This window comes from Musa acuminata, chromosome BXJ2-9 (assembly GCF_036884655.1).
Source record: "Musa acuminata AAA Group cultivar baxijiao chromosome BXJ2-9, Cavendish_Baxijiao_AAA, whole genome shotgun sequence".
NCBI lineage: Eukaryota > Viridiplantae > Streptophyta > Magnoliopsida > Zingiberales > Musaceae > Musa > Musa acuminata.
In genome coordinates, this window is record NC_088346.1 from 5,671,579 (window position 1) to 5,689,115 (window position 17,537).

At 40.4% G+C, this 17,537-nt stretch overlaps 2 protein-coding genes across 2 annotated transcripts; one reads left to right on the plus strand and one right to left on the minus strand.

The window, feature by feature from the left end:
• Nucleotides 1-256: 256 nt before the first annotated feature.
• On the plus strand, nt 257-3,681 carry LOC135623051 (ABC transporter G family member 25-like). The gene is made up of 3 exons (XM_065125550.1): nt 257-721; nt 834-1,662; nt 2,386-3,681. The coding sequence occupies exons 1-3, from the start codon at nt 602-604 to the stop codon at nt 3,363-3,365; spliced, it is 1,929 nt and encodes a 642-aa protein (XP_064981622.1). The 5' UTR covers nt 257-601; the 3' UTR covers nt 3,366-3,681.
• A 5,096-nt stretch (nt 3,682-8,777) lies between these two features.
• LOC135622787 (protein EI24 homolog) lies at nt 8,778-17,339 on the minus strand. The gene is made up of 11 exons (XM_065124966.1): nt 17,180-17,339; nt 16,992-17,057; nt 16,404-16,554; nt 15,457-15,509; nt 13,021-13,155; nt 12,846-12,909; nt 12,588-12,673; nt 12,307-12,389; nt 11,540-11,616; nt 10,147-10,262; nt 8,778-9,014 (listed from the first exon to the last, which is right to left on the minus strand). Exons 1-11 carry the CDS (start codon nt 17,281-17,283, stop codon nt 8,969-8,971), a joined length of 981 nt encoding a protein of 326 aa, XP_064981038.1. The 5' UTR covers nt 17,284-17,339; the 3' UTR covers nt 8,778-8,968.
• Between the last annotated feature and the right edge of the window lie 198 nt (nt 17,340-17,537).

A 17,537-nucleotide genomic window follows, 5' to 3' on the forward strand; every position in this document is an offset into this window, starting at 1 on the left:
CCCTCAACGATTGTTATTGGCAAAAACTACCTGCAAAATCCACTAATCCGGTTCGAGTCAATTCTGATCCAAAGACGGAAAATTTGAGCCGAAAATATGCCTAAATTGCATAATTTATGTACCTATATCAGATTAATATTATTGATTTCATGTGGCTTTAAGATCATGCATTTAATTTGGACCAGCATGAACCGTCTGATTGAGAGAACCGGTTTAGGCTTTTGAGGACCGGTTCGGTGAGTTTCCGGTCGTACAGGAATTATGTGAACAGTAAAACAATGAAAGATAGGGGCTTCTTTAGAAAATTGCGGTCTTTTTCTTTCCCTGCCGTCAATGGGGCCAGCTGGCTCTCGTGTTCCTTTCAGAGCTCGCCACGTACCCTCTCACATGTGGCCGTGCCATTTTGACGTGGCCTCCACCACTCCCCACTTCCCTACATATATACCTCCCCGTCTTCCCCGACCCACATCGCCGCGCACTCCGCCCACAATCACGCTCTGCTCGCAGCTGCTGCTCCTCCTCCTCCTCCTCCGGTACTACTTTCCTCTGCCTCTCTCTCTTCTCTCTCGTACTAGTGCAAGACAACATCAGAAACAAGAAGATGCCTTCCGATTGTGAGCAAGATATTCGGAGTAATGGTGACAGTGATGGAGGAGTCGTTGCCACCCGAAGCATGGACTCCATCTTCTCGACTGCTTCTTGCTTTCCCCTCACTCTGCAAGTACTACCTCGAACGCCATCCATCTTTCTTTACCTCTGTTGATTCTAACATACGTGATCTGCAAGCGAAGAAGTTGATCGTGCCTAATCGTCTGTGTGGCTGGTGTGTGTAGTTCATCGATGTCTCGTACTCTGTCAAGCTCGCCCCGATGTCGGGTTCCACCGGTAGAGGGATTAAGTGCATGTTTAACTCCGCGGGAAAGTCCACTGCAGCTACTGAAGAGAGAGTTATCCTCAGTGGCATCAGCGGCGTGGTGTCTCCCGGTGAGATGCTGGCTGTACTTGGCCCCTCCGGCAGTGGGAAGTCCACTCTGCTGAGCGTCCTCGCCGGGCGGCTCCAGGGGAAGCACGCCGGCGCGGTGCTCGCCAACGGCCGCAAGCTCACGAAGGCGGTCCTGCGACGCACCGGCTTCGTCACGCAGGACGACGTGCTCTACCCGCATTTGACGGTGCGGGAGACCCTGGTCTTCTGCGCCATGCTCCGGCTGCCGGGGACGGTGGCGAAGGCGGAGAAGGTGGCGGCGGCGGAGGCGGTGATGGCGGAGCTGGCGCTGACCAAATGCGCTGACACCGCAGTGGGCGGCCCGTTCGTCCGGGGGATCTCCGGCGGGGAGCGGAAGCGGGTCAGCATCGGGCACGAGATGCTGGTGAACCCGAGCCTGCTGGTGCTCGACGAGCCGACGTCGGGGCTGGACTCCACTGCGGCGAGCCGGCTGGTGGCGACGCTGGGCGGGCTGGCGAGGAAGGGGAGGACGGTGGTCACGTCGGTGCACCAGCCGGCGAGCCGGGTGTACCAGATGTTCGACTCCGTGCTTCTGCTCTCGGAGGGTAGCTGCTTGTACTTTGGCAAGGCCAAGGACGCCATGGACTACTTCGGCTCCCTTGGCTTCGCTCCAAAGTTTCATGTCAACCCCGCTGACTTCATGCTCGACTTGGCTAATGGTTAGTATATCCAAATCAATTCCCGCTGCTCATGCTCTGTGCTTGGCATCTACTGTTGTGAAAGATATTGCTGTTCTTATTCCTCTGTCTCTTTAAACTCTGTCGCAATATCACCTCTCATCAGATCTCTTATCGGATTGTTTGGAATCAAAGCAGCCCTTGACGAAGTGAATGTTGTCCTTCACTGCATCACTTTGAACACCCAATAAACTACAGAACAGCATTGGATCTGTAGAACCTCCTCCTCCTCTTCCACACGGTCTTCTTCCTGCTACCAAGTATCCTTATTAGAGCTGTAATCTTTGTATGCTCTGAGTCGGGATGGCTTTGCTCGATGAGCACTCAGAGGACACGTGGTGGGGATAGTGGGAGAATAATGGTGATATCAACGACTACTATACGTGTCTGGTGGAAGTAAAGGGTTGGAGGAAGTCTGTTTTATCACTTTTCGGTGCGCTTTTGCGGGGAATTGACTCAACTTTGGCCTATCCTTCGCCATCTCATTACCGGAGATGAGATGTGCTTTCAGATTTTTCCATGGCTGCTCAGTGCTTCAATCCTTTTCCCATTTAGTTTCTGTTCTTTTGGTTTGACTAGACTTCGTAGTTTCGATGGCCGTTCTTAGTAAAACATTTGACCTCATGAGGAGTCGGTCAACGGGAGAAGCTTTGAGCTCCTGTTCATGAACGGCTCTTAGATCTTAAGTAAGGTCTTCTGTTGCAGGGGTTACTCAGATGGATCACCAGGGTGATGCAGAGAAGTCAACCGTGAAGCAGTCTCTGATCTCAGCTTACAACAGAGTGTTGGCACCAAAGGTGAAGGCAGCGTTGACCGCTGTTGTCCCCGGAGATGCAACCCTGTCAGGTAAAGATGTGTCGAGGGAGAGAGGGAGGAAAGGCCGTGGCAGCATCAGCTGGATCAGCCAGTTCTCCATCCTCCTCCAGAGAAGCCTCAAGGAGCGGCGGCACGAGTCGTTCAACTCGCTCAGAGTGTTCCAAGTCATGGCGGCGGCGGTCCTCTCGGGGTCGATGTGGTGGCACTCCAGCGCCCGCGACGTGCAAGACCGGCTCGGCCTCCTCTTCTTCATCACCATCTTCTGGGGCGTCTTCCCCTCCTTCAACGCCGTGTTCACCTTCGCGCAGGAGCGAGCGATCTTCATCAAGGAGCGCTCCTCGGGAATGTACAGTCTCTCCTCCTACTTCATGGCGAGAATGGCCGGCGACCTGCCGATGGAGCTCATCCTCCCCACCGTGTTCACCCTCATACTCTACTGGATGGCCGGGCTCAGGGCCGAGCCGGCGGCCTTCCTCCTCACGGTTGCAGTGCTGCTCGGATACGTGCTGGTGGCGCAGGGCCTCGGGCTCGCTTTCGGTGCGGCGATCATGGACGCAAAGCAGGCGTCCACCATCGCCACGGTGACGATGCTGGCGTTCCTGCTCACCGGCGGATTCTACGTGCAGAACATACCGGGCTGCTTGGCGTGGATGAAGTACGTCTCCTTCACCTTCTACGGCTACAGGCTTCTCATCAGCATCCAGTACAGGGGCAACGAGATGGATTACTATATTCACAGGAAGGGGAGGGAGGAAGAAGGCGATCTGGTGGCGCAGGTGGACCCATCGGTGTGCATCGTAGCTCTGATCGCCATGCTCGTAGGGTACAGGGTCTTGGCCTACATTGCTCTCAGGCGCACCAGTGCTTGACATGCCCGACACTCTGATGGTGGTGTCCGTGGCTTATCTACTACAATAAAAAAGAAGAAGAAGAAGAAGAAGGAGACACGAGGAAGCTCGTGAAGTGAGCAAGTGTACATTGGATGTGAAAACCCAAACATGGTTAGGAATCAAGAGACAAATCGATTAGAGTGCTTGGCGGCTGTACATTGCAAGGAAGAAGAAGGGTGCTTCTCTGTTGTGTCACTTCACAGTCATCGCTCTCTTAATCTCTCAGTGACAGAGCAGCGGTTAATCGTTAATAGTGTTTGGTTGTGCCAAATTAAGAGTAATGATGATTCCTAAACACTCTGCATGCTAATTGTTGGTAGTGTTTGGTTGGCGTTTCTTTTTAGTCTCATGACATATATTAATATCTTTACCGACTGAGCTCTGACTATTATTTTTTCCTCATATATATAATAAATAATATGATAAAAATAATGAGAACATGTCAAATAAATGTCAACATGAACTTCGAGAAATCCGATAACTCTTAGAATTTTGGGTCAAGTGATCTGAGATCCATCAAATTAATGGATAAATTAGATCATCATAGATCCCATCAAACATGGAAGTCTATTTCAATTATCAAATTTTTATCATTGGATACCATATGATGGTTGACGTGAGAGATGAGATATGTCCCAAAAGGTTGACCAAAGAGAACTAGAAACGTCGGGTCAAAGTCACCTAACAAATTCTATGATGCTTTAGACGTACAGTCATTTTGACTTCTCTATTATGAGTAGGGTATCCTAACAGAGTAAAAGAAATTAATATATATTATTAATAAAATAATGGAGTTCGGTTAATATTTAATAGACACTGTCATATCAATTTTCGGGAAAGAGAAAGGGTTTACTATATAGCATAGCACTTAAAAGAAAATATTTTTCTTTTGAAATAGTTTATTTAGACATTTCTTTATTTAAACTCGTTCGATGAAATTTAGATGGCTAATTATAGATTACCTTTATAGTTAGATCTCCTTAGCATCTTAATATTTAAATAAAAAAAAATTATATTGAAATATCTATAGTTATGAAAATGAAACATATAGATTCATTTACCCTAACGTCATCAGTTTTATCGATGAAAACAATAGATAAAAAGATAATTTCAGTTGATGATGACGGACGACATCAATGGTGGCGAACGATGGCATCGTTTGGGGCCACCGTTGGTTGCTGTGAATGAGGAGAGTGACGACAAGTTATTAGGGCTACTCTGTATCTATATTGACGCTGATACAATTGCCAAGTGGGTCTTTCGTTGCTCTATATTTGCATTAGCGTCGATGTAATTATCGAGCGATAAAAAGGTTGCTTAGCATTTGTGTCAGTGCTGATATAAATATAGAGCGATGTCGCTCGATAATTTTGTCAATATCAACACAGATGTAGAGCAGCATTGCTCGACATCTACATCGACGACCCTTTCATCGCTCGACAATTGCATCAACATCGATAAAGGTGCAAAATGACAAAAGGGCTACTTGGCATTTGTATCGATATTGATGTATATACAAGGCAATGTCACTCTAAATCTGTATAAGCACTTATGCAAATATCGAGCAACCCTTTTACCACTCGACAAGTGCTTCAACACCGACGTAGATATAGAGCGGTCCTCATCTTTCATTGTCGTTCTCCTCATTCATAGCAGCCATCTATCTAGCGGTGCTCTCGTCTACTACCATTAATGTCATCCGTCACCACCAATTAGAATATTAAAATTATCTTTTTATTTATTATTACATGTTTTCATCGATAAATCAGCGATATTAAAGTAAATGGACATAAATGTTTTACTTTCATAACTATAAGTATTCCAATATAAATTTTTTTAAGTTTGAAAATAAAGATACTAAGGAAGTGTAACTACATAGGTAAATCTATAATTAGTTAAGTTTTAAAAAAATATTTGATTGATTTGATCATAAAAATGACTTTATTAGATGCATTTAAATACGGATAAGATAAGTAATACGTGATATAAATATATCCAAAAGAACCTTTTTCAAATATAATAATTCAAAATTATGTTACATTAGATTAATTTTATCAGGTCGGATTGGCAATCAAAATTAATCATATTAGGAACTAATGATTTTTTGTCTTATTTTATCAAATTATACACGTTTTATTCTAGAGAAATTACCTCCAATTGAGTATTATTTTTTTTGATAGTGACCTTAGAGCCTCAATTCAATCCATCCCAATCAGATCCACTTTGACGTTTATTTCTTCTACGACACGACATATTTCGTCTTGATTAGACATACAAAATTAACCTCATCGAGGTTAAGAAGAAGTACACGTTGGATCGATTAATAATTATCGATTTTTATAGATCCTTATTTCTCTTGAAAGTAAAAAAAATAGACTTTGATAGTAAAGTTTAAAGGATTTGATAGGTGACCAATGATCTAACCGATAAATCAATGTCACACACATCAATCGTCTGAGGTGGTTGACATCTCACGATTGACAATACGACTCCATGTTTATGACACATGATCGACATATTCATTGTTTTATTAATCGATCATTATTGAAAATACTCCTGTCTTGATTTTACGGGTTCAATGCTTTTAGGTCCATAGTTCACTTTGAGACTGATACCTGATAAGGTATATTTTGGGTCAAAGCCACAATCATAATCGATGCCACACCGCGCTACAGCCGAGTCAGCAAGGGGAGCACCCCTACGCGCTAAGTTAGAATCCGTACTGAGACATTGGCATGTCCCATCCCGGAAGCTTGGGGCGGTGCCGTCTGACGTCGTCCCACGGGTCCCAAGCCAGCGGCCACATAATACCATCTCATCCCTCGAGGATCAGTTGTCACGTCGAACTCACGTGCGATCGACCCTCGCACAATAATATAAAAGCCCATGGCCAACATCCGACCAAGAGAGAGGCCACAAAAGAGAAAAGAAAAAAATAACTACTGACTTGCTCGTTAGAGGAGCCAAAGTCAGGAATCACCTGACGAAAGTCATTTTTGCAAGCAATCGACCACCCCCGAGCTAGGAGTGTCTCGACCTGGGAATCACCATCCAGTGAACGAGTGCTAGTACCTAACCAGCCCGAGAACGGAGAGACACTGCTCAACGCAGACGATGCCCGATTCAAGAAACGTTGATCACCACCCCGTTATGAGAGCCCGACCTACCTCGGCATCTAACTCACCCAACGGAAGACTCCCAACATCGATCCGTGGACCGAGCCGTGTTGACTCACAAGCCACAATGCATCTATTTACTAACAATATCGATTGGCTACAAAATTGATTCTATTTCGGACAATAAAATACTAGATTAACAAGATTGAATTTCATCCTTATAACTTATGAAAAAAAAAAAAATCCACCCCACGGCAATTGAAGAATAATCTTATTTTGACAGTGAGACTCACATTTCGTAGATGGGGCCCTCGACTATTTATTTGATAGCAAGATTGAAGGATGAGTGCCATCCTCATGACTTTATCATCTACGAAAAATAAATAAAAAAATATATTCACCCAAAAGTAATTGAAAAAAAGAAAATATTATTTCTACAACGTGACTCACATTGCCGGAGACAGGTGGGTTCCGTGTTCGCTGAATTAACGCGCCAGGGACACGATCCTTCGCCACGCATGTGGGGCACACATGCCGCTCGCCCATTGCATCGTTCATGTCATAAGGAAGGAAGGGGTCGCAGTTAAGACCGATTGTGAGATAATTAACCACGTCTAATTAAATATGGAAGCAGGAAACCTTCTTTTCTTAATCCAACATCATCACTACAGTTAATGCAGCATATTGGTGTTAGAACGTTGATTAGCCGACACGTCTGAAGTCTGAACAAGCAAAAGACTTTGGAGAGAACAAAAATGAGAGATGGGGAGGGGAGGAGGGCAAGTGAGACCTTTTGTCGTCGTGGTGGTCTGAGGAGGGAACGCATCGCCACCAGAGAGCGGAGATGGGGCGGCGATGGTGGCCGCCGGCGCGGAGGAGGGCCTGCCTGATACTGGCCCTGGTCTGCTGCTCCCCGGTCCTTATCCCCCTCGCCTGCCTTTCCTTCCCTCTGCTCTTCATCGCCGGGCTCTGCCTCCGGGTCGGGCGGCGGAGGCGGAAGCCGCGGGGCTGGGAGGGTTCTGGGATCTTAGGCCGGTGCGAGGACGACGAGGAGGCGGCGGAGGGGCGGCTGCTGCACCGATACCTAGAGGACCAGTTGGGCCTCGTCGGAGCCGGATTGCTCCTGGACCTGGACTGCGACGGCGGCGGCGGTGGAGATTAAGGGCGCCTAAATAACCACCCTCCCAAAAAAGCACTTCTTTTACAGAGAAAATTGGAGCGAAAAGGAACGGAGTGAAGCTTGTTTGTTTGTGTTATGTTGCAGTAAAAGGAACAGAGAAATGTAGAAAACAGTGCGAGCATGCAAGAAAATGAAAGAAACAAAAACGTCGTTGGTGGGTAAAAGACAAAAAAGTTTTTTTTTTTGAGTTTATTAAAATCATATGTAAATCTTTTTTCTCTCTCTATACGCTTTATTAATTATCTTAGAAAGGATATTCATCTTCTGAGTATTGAACCAAATTGGTTCTCGAAAATACTTGCTTTTGCATATTAATTTTTCTATGATTAGAGCAATTTTGATGCAAAAAAAAAATCCCTAAATCGCCACTAAAAGAACTCTTTCGACGTTGGTTGTCTAAAATTTTGTGAGGTAGTCAACCAAACAATCTCCAACAAAACAGATTGATCAAAATGGTGAGATCAGAGTAACTCAATGCAGCGTAAAAATGCTTCTTGTTGTCAGTGGATAGAGATTCTTCCAACAATTCAAGCAGTGATACACATGAAGCAACGAGCAGTGCCTTTGGAGACTGGTGATTCCAACAGTACTGATGAAACATACAATACTTCTCCCAGTTCTGCCAGCGGTATGATCAAGCATTTGAATCCTTTATGAATCTGAGAGCAGTTGACCAACCACCATTGCCCAACTGGAGGCGTGTGCTTAATGTTCATGACTGGAAGCAAAGATTGTTAAGAATGAGTTCAGTCCCTATTTACATCAATCTCCGAGTTACCGGCGAACAGTAATCAATAGTTGAAGACAGTAGCAATCGTATCACAAGAAGCAGCATAGTCAGTTTTCAGTTTGATACTACAATGAGAATAAAAGTCAGGCAACAAACAATTGCTTCTGTCCTAACATTTTTGACGGTGTCGTTCCGAGTTCCCGGAAAACCAACATAAAAAATGTGTGAGAATATGGTCTGAGTGCACGTTCATCTTGACCATCATACTGTTCGGGTGAAGCGAACAAGCACCTCTGAAGACTCGTGATCAATGAGGAAGGTCATGCGATGCGGTATGCAACAAGAGATCTGATCTGAGCAACGAGTGTACATAAGTTGAATATATTTACTGAATCTGCTCCTAATGATATTTCTACATAAAGTGAGTCTAAGTGTAAACAATATCCAACAATTAGTATTCATCTATATACAGCTGCAATATAGCTTGTTTTCTTCAATAGTGACAGCAGACTTGGAAGCACTTGCACAAAGACATAACTTGTCCCATATCAAATGGTCAACTTGTTTTGCTTGCCTCCGGTAGTAATTGAACGATTATCATCCTGTTTTACAGTAGCCAGAATAAATATTATTGAAAACATTTAAAATGATCCATGACATGGAGTGAAAGTTTCATTCAGAATAGAGGTTCTCTAGGTAACAACGCAGTAGATAAAGCTATGATATTAAAACACTTCAGTGCATAATTTAAAAAAAAATCGAGTTAATCTGAAACTCCATCAAGTTAACCCAAGTCAGCAGCATCTTGAGGGTCGTGCTCGACTCAGCTAGCTACAACTTGGAGTCAAAACTCGAGCTGTACTCAGTATGGCCCGACGAGTTTCTTAAAATGAGGTTGATGAATTTGGAACGAGTATTAGTGTAGCCTCATCTATTAGAAATATGGCGGTAAAAGTGTTATATTGTTATTTTCCATCATTGAGCTTTTTATTAGAAGAGAAAGCTATTTCTAACATAAATGCCCTTTGTTTCTACTTTCAATTGCCTCTATGGAATAAATGGGCCCTCTTTAAAAAGATAACATCCAGGGGTACTCTATGGACTTGCCAGGAGTAATTTGCCCTGACAAAGCAGAGACCAGTAGTAAAGAGCAAAGTTGAACACATACATATGCTGATTGATTGATGATAATCATAGAAAATTAATGTTTAAAATTTTTTAGAGTACAACGAAAGATCAATACAATCAATTTCAATCGCTTGCTATGAGAACTTGAGGTGGATTATCGAGTGCAATACTAGTCGATTGCAAGAATTATGTAAAGGTTTTTACTAGTCAAAATTGTTCATGGGATACCTATGGTGAACTTTTTCAGATGAAAATATTAAATTACAACGTAAGAAATTGAACTTGCTATATCTATGGAATTTCCTGCAGCCACTAGCAAGCCATTTCATAATGATTCAAATTGACATCTTGACTATCATACATCAACATGTACCATATTGATAATTTGGGAAATTAACCAATTGATAATAAGCAAGAAAAAGAGAGAATAAAATATCAACAATATTTGCAATCGATCTTCAAGTGATACTCAGAGAATAAAGACAAGCAACTCAAATCTTGACTATGAAACATCATGTATATGATGCCTAGAGGTATTGACATAATTCAAATCCTCCAAAATATATAAAGAAACCATAAAAGGGGCTCAGTGTAGTGGTAGCTTACGCAATTTTGTTTGCAGCATAGAATACTTGAAGCTTTTTTGGTCCCCCTCCTCTAAATGATCTTCTTACCGAAGTAACAACTTGTTCTAAGTGGGTGCCTGCTGCTGTCAAAACGAACTGCAAAACCATTTGCTCGAATGACCATCTGAGACATAAACAAGGAATATACAAAAGAGAAAATGCTGCATTTATTTTGCATCATTTGATCACTCTTGAATTATACTGACAAAGTTTAAGGAAATCAGTTACTTGTTTGCTTGGATCAGAAAACAAACACAAAACATCTTGCTAATAATAAACCACAATTATGCATCCACAATCTTTAAACTGAAAGCAGAGTTTTAATACTAGATGTACCTCATGGTACGGCCAGGTATTATCTGTTCATTAGGGGACTAGCATGGCAATCAGACGATTTTGTTCAGTCCGTTTCGAAATGGTGTGTACTGGATGGTGCACTTGCTTCATGTGTAAAGATCGAAATATAGGAGGCAATTACATACTCTTGGTTTTCTAATTTTTAAAATTTTTTTAAAGGGTCAATCAGTCAACAACCATTTGCTGTCATAAACAACTTTTTGGCTGTAAACAGCAGTTGACAGTTGTAAACAGTTGTCAAACTATCTGTTTAATTCCTCTCCCTCTCTCTGCCATGTCTCCACCTCCGCCAACTTGGCATCCACCTCCTCCACCCTCGACATCCACCTCCTCCTGTCATCACTGCCTCCATCAAAGCTGTTTCCTCCTCTTTAATTCGTCATTACTACCTCCTCCTCTCTTCATTTTTCCTCCTGCTGCTCCTCTCCTCCGCCGCCGCCTTTGTCTCCTCCTCCTTTTCCTTCTCCACATCCCCTCTTCTCTCCCGCTTCCTCTGTAGTCCAGTCCAGGCAGCACTAACCTGTATGGTTGTTGTCTGTCTATACTGTGACCATACTGATCCAACCACTGTTTGTTATTGGCACCAAACCGAGTTTTTAAACCTTGATTGCAAGAACTTTAAAACTTTAAATGGGCGAATGGAACCTATGTTATAGTAATTTAGCTCAATGATAACCAAACACATGGCTATCTTGTGAAAAGATCATAAAAACGTCAAATAAGGATAAACACCTGATATAGAAGCAGTGAATTGTAAGATATCTCACTTGTCTTGCATTTTTGTGAAATACTACCACTAATCAATAAACTAAATACTAACTGGTCAATTTACTTGATGTCCAAACTTGCGATTTAAACTTGATAAGAGAATTGTTCGTCAGTTTATACTCTACTGACATGCAAATTGTCATACAAGAAATGTCAAGTAGATAACATGGAAGGGGTCACGAAGAAGAAAGTAGCAACATATAGACAGAAAAGAATATTAGTGTTGAAATAAATACTTCTGGTCATACCAGGGGATAAAGTATAGCCATAACACCATAGCTGACAAGGGGAGAGAAAAAGAAAATTGCAAGGACACATGGACTACCTGGAATAATTATCACATCAACATGTTAGAATCCACAAAATGTGGAATATCAGAAGTGATGAGTTCAAGTAAGAAATCGATCAAGAGCTGAAATTATCAAAACAATACACAAAATCACTATTGAATTAATTTTATCTCTAGGTTCTGTTGATTAGATACATTTTTTAAATATATAACAAAGTTAAACAATAAGTCACTGTAACTATAGGTTTTATGAAAAAAAAGTACCTGTAAATTGTTAAAAATTGAATAGGCTAGAGTTAGACTGTCCCAAGAACTTCAAAATTTGTATGAATTAAAGTGTTACGATCATAGGATTCTAGAAATGTAAATGATGAAACTAAGAGTTCTAGTATTAACAATTATGATTACACAAACCTACATGCAACAAAATTCCTAGTATACAATGCTGATGTTGAACTATATGAAACTGTTGGGTTTAGTGTTTATATTTTTACATATATGCTATGGATATTGGTTATAAGCTAATTTCATTCAGCACATGCAGCTTTAAACAAATTTAATGACCTTTTTAGTTCAATTTTTCAAATTGAACTAAGTTCAAAGCCAAAAATGATGTGTAGCATCAGCACTAAAATAATTTTAAGACATACATATATTGTGAAGTGGCATGAATAAGAATTAATATTTAAGAACTAACCAAGTCGAATAATAGGGGGAGAAACGTACCAAATCCTGCAAAAAATGGCCAGTTGGATTCAAAAAAGTCAAGCCTTCTGTTCAAGCTCACTTTAGAATGGTTCCACTTGTACCTTGCATATGAAGGAAGACCAAAAAATTACCAGTCTCTAAATATTTTCATACAAATCCTTTTTAATTTATATTTCCATGCACCCTTAGCCCAAAAATGATTAGAAAAGGCTCGGTGATACTGAAATAAGACTAGAAATGAAATGTATATTCACAAAAGCAATAATGATAACTAAGTTATTCAAACATCTGACACGTACTCGAAACAGTAGTAAGCATACATCCAGGAAAGAAGCAGAAAATTTATTGCCTTTCCAAAATAAGGAATGAAACCAGTTGCAAAAACCTGCAATACATAATACAAACATGTCGCTGTAAACATGACAATAAGAACACAGAACACAATACATAAGGCAAACTAAATTACAGTGACATGAAACAATATATAGATTAGTAAATACAAAGGCATTATCAAAAGACTGAATAAACACTAAGTAGAAAAAAGCGCACCACTGCACCTCTATGAAGAAGATGGTCAGCAGAAGGATGGAATAAACCTGTTCACCAATTCCAATACAGACACTGTTCAATGATCACGAACTATTAGCACACCACAAATGTCATGTGCACTCTGGTGATGAGTTATTCAAATTCACATGGAAGCTCAGAATCTAGAGTGTTATAGAGAAATACCTATCAAAGCCACCTGGCGTGAATGAATTACTAGTGGTCTGCAAGCCTGTCAAATCATTTTCTCTAGATGATTGTGCTGTGGAAGGTCTTTTACCTGTCAGTACTTCATAAGCATGCTTGGCAATATCATTGTACCTGGTTTATCAGCAGCCATATAGAAGCCTATAATCAGGACCTACAAACTTATGTAAGAGTGCAACAGTGGTGGATCAATTCTAAGATTATATGACCCAATGCAAAATCAAGGACAATCTCCTGGAATAACTTCAATGCAATGCATATCTTTATAAAGAACTTAAAGACTACCTTTAAATATAATTGACCACCATAGCACTTGTATTTATCCTTGACTGATATTATCCAACTCAACATCTTAATTTCAGTTACATTAATATTTTCAATATGTTTCTTTCGAACTGCCTAAGATTTGCATCAAAAGAGCAAATTTGATCTTATATTCAATTTTTAAGATTCTCTCCATTAGAGGTATTTGATAGCCATATATAATGATACGCCAGGTCTCTATTTTGACAATATTGTTTTGTTGTATAAGCAATTGTTAGAATTAACCCCCTAACTAGAGTTTCTCAAATTTGAGAAGGATAAAGTCCTCCCATAGATCTAAGCTAAAGGGAAATAAAAAAAAAAATTTCTAGAAAAAATAGCAAAGAAGACAAAAGGCAGTTTAAAGAGGCTTACAAGTGTTATTTATTAAGCCACTATTGCCTAAATCCTAATAGCAACAACCAATAGCTAATTAAGATAATATTGTGCACCAAAACATTAGTATGTTTCTCCTTTTCCATTGAGAAAGATTAGACTTTTTGTGCTTGTAGACTCTCAGGGTAAAACTGGTGACAGATATGAGGAATCATGCAGGACTGGGACAGGGCTACTCAATTACATGGTCATCATTAGTTTCATTGAAACTTAGTCGAGTGATATCACCAAATCAGGGGGATTCTTAATCTCTGTTTCTGAATGGAGGATACTCCAACATGAGAGTTGTTGACTCATCTGAACCAAAGCAGGAGGGTCAAGCAGTCCGCTTCCTTAGCTGTGTCTTATAGGTCTCCACTGTAACAGCTATATCTTCTATGATCTCACCTGTTTTTTAATAAATTCTTTATTTACCTTTTGGTTAAAAAATATGTCCAAAGGATTGAGAGATTTCAATTTTGGTAATTCTTGATCATCTACTTCAAACATTCCTTCAGTTCTTGATCATATAACTAAAGCCACACTGCAATTTTTTGTCATTGCTGCATTGATTCTCAAACCTTTATTGCAAAAAATTGACTCATTTAGATTTATCCCAAGTCCAATGTCATTAACAATTATTTAAGTGTTATTAAGTGGAATTCAGATTCCACATCAAGGGCCTATTGTCTGACCTAATTTGTTAAAATCTTGAGTTGGAATATTAAGTAATACCTCAACTGTAATAGAATTAGGGAACAATGCCAAACTATCAAACTCTTAAGTCTTGTAGATGAGGACTGGGTGTTGTATCAAGGAAAACTCAAGCCCCTAACTATTTTTTTTAAGGAATCTTGATTCTCATGTTCATGTAAACCATGATACACAGGAAGGACTTTCCAGGCAATCTCAGTTGCTTCAATAAACCAAGGATTGCCTTGTTGCAGCAGAAACACATGACTGTTTGATAGTAGGGATGTACGCATCATGAATGTGCCATGGCACAGGAATTGTTCCATCATGCCATTGTCACTTCCCCATTGTCTCTATTGGCATGCTACAAAGGTCCTGTGTTGATACCATGTCAACACCATACAATCCAACTGGCACAATCCATGGGTTTAATTATAATGAAAACCACACCAAGGTAAGAATAACTTTTATTATATACAGAATCAAGACATAATTAGAGTGAATTTCAAAAGTTGATATTTGTCCTACTAGTTTAACAGTTTAAATACAGGTGCCACTTCTTAATACCGACACCAAATAGTTATACAACCATATAATTTTGCTGCTAACAGAAATGATTAATCCAAATGATCGGTACCACATGATTATGATAAAGATGTCATCCTTTTACTGTCACTTCAAGATTTATTCTTACCAATAAACAGAGTTTGCAAAAAATGGACTAAATGAAAAGCTCCTAATACACATCCTAAAAAAAATTTACCATTATAACACTTCGCTATGTTTCTTCCAGAAAACCTTTAAGCTCAATGTGATATATGGTCACTCTGATCACATATTCAAGGTATTGTTCTTTACCATTTGATATATGGTCATAACTTCATATTTTGGACCATTTACCAGCAAATATCATACCCAGTGAATCCCAAAAGACTACTACAACAGTGATAATTAAAATTGATATAGCAAATACAAGAGTAGCAGGTTCAAGAACTTTATGATTTACATGAAATCTGAAAACCACAAGATAAGAATAAGACTTACCAGAGTGTACTCAGTACAAAGCTGAAAATGTAAAGAGGGTAGAACCAGAAAATCTGAAGAAAAATGCAACCAAGAAAAATATCAACTAAACATGAGCAGACAAAAAATTGATGTCTATGTTTGTTATTGTAATACAAACATGTAAAAAAGAAAGAAAATGCAGACAAATGCATTTATATATTGCATTGTTATAGTTTGCTTTAACAGTTTAATCAAGTTAATGATTCATCACTTTTAACTGTACAAATGAATGAACCTACAATTTGTATCATAAAGAATGTTTCTTCAACTTTTTTCCAAATACTGGTAGAAAAAATATAACGTTTATAATCTTATTGCACATGAGCGAGCAGAAACTGTTCTAAAAATGTAAAACTAGAACATCTCTGAATAAATAAAAAATAAAACCAGAAGGCCTAACTGATTCTAGAAGTTCTACAGTAAGATAACAATTACGCTAGTGACCTCAAGTTTATGACAACTCTAATGGATGTTGAACAAGAAAATATGCTCTCCTCCCTCTTATCTTCACATAATAAAACAACATTTTCAGAATTTCTTCCAAGCTCCCTTTAGAGCTAAGATCTTCAACCAAGGTGTAATAAACTTCGAAGTTTCGAGACATTCCACATGCTCATGTTGTGTGCGTAAATGTGTGCGTAAATGCATATATAAACCTTGAATAATATAGTTGTTTCATCATGGATGCCTCCAAGGTCATTCAGGCAGTATAAATTTACCCGAAACTTCTCAACACATGTAACTAAAACATTGTGCTGTGGTGAAAATGTTGGTTGATACCTGTTAAAATTTTACCAACTCAAATGAATGACATAAAGTTAATTTAACATCAACAAGTATAAAACATGAATTATAACAGAACTAAACAAAGAACTAATAAGATAGCTAATAATAAATTTTATAAAGTGCATCATGGCAAGACTTACGTAAAAAAGCTCAATGAGAATGAAGCGTAAGAAGGAATATAGTGCTAAAGCAGCTTTGTGGCAAGAAAGATGTTCTGCAGCAAACTGTTCAGTTTGATCAGGTAGAATCCACAGCAGAATTGGGATGACCACAGACTTCAGAATAAATAAACTGCAACCGAGAAACACATGATATAAGATAGTCAACATAAAGAAGTTTGACAAGGTAAGTATAACAGAAATTACTCCAACACCGACAACAGGTGCCATCAAGTCTTTTACATTAAGAACAAGATAGAATATTTTTTCGTTAGCTTTAAATCAACAATTTATATACAACAATTTTAAATAGTAGCATCTAGCCGAAACTTATTAGGGCAGCAAGTTGCAAATTCTTCATAACTGAACAGGGAAAAGTTGCAAGCAGGGACTAATTATCCCTCTGAATAAACGAATTTGTCGTACTTACAAAGATGACAATAAGGAAATGAGAGGGATTGCAGAAATAGGTTAACTTCCAACAGGAGAAAAAGAATCACCATAACCCACATAAAAAACAAGCCAACTCAACAAATTACAACGTCGAAAAGTTTAGGGTGACAACGATACCTTCCCAAGAAGATGAGCCCGTTCAGGAGGAAGCACTGACCGGTTCTGATCAACAGCGGCCTCGATCTGAACCAAGAGCACAAGTTACGATCGGGAAAGTACCCTCCGGCAACTTGAGGATCACGAATCGTAATCGAGCGAGTGAAATCAAAACGATTGAGGAGGAGGAGGAGGAATCGAAGAAAAACCTAATGCAGAGGATTACGACTCTGTGGAGGGAGCAGGCTTCCTTGAATCCCGCGAGCCAAAGGATCCCGGCTTCCTTCGCGTGCATCGCCAAGGACGACGCCATCGAGAAGAACCCGCAAGCAATCAGAGAGCGGAGAAAGATGGGGGAAATACGTACAGTAGGCGGTAAGCCGTCCACCGGTTATTCGAGTCCGGTCCGAGTCCTAATCTTTCTTCTCGTGTAAAGATCGCAATTCCGACTGAATCACCCAGGAAATATTTTCGGGGGGGCGAGTGTCACTGATGATGCGTGGGACCCACGAGACTGACCATACGGTCTTTCAGAGGTGGACTCACCATGGAAATTTTCCACGGGTG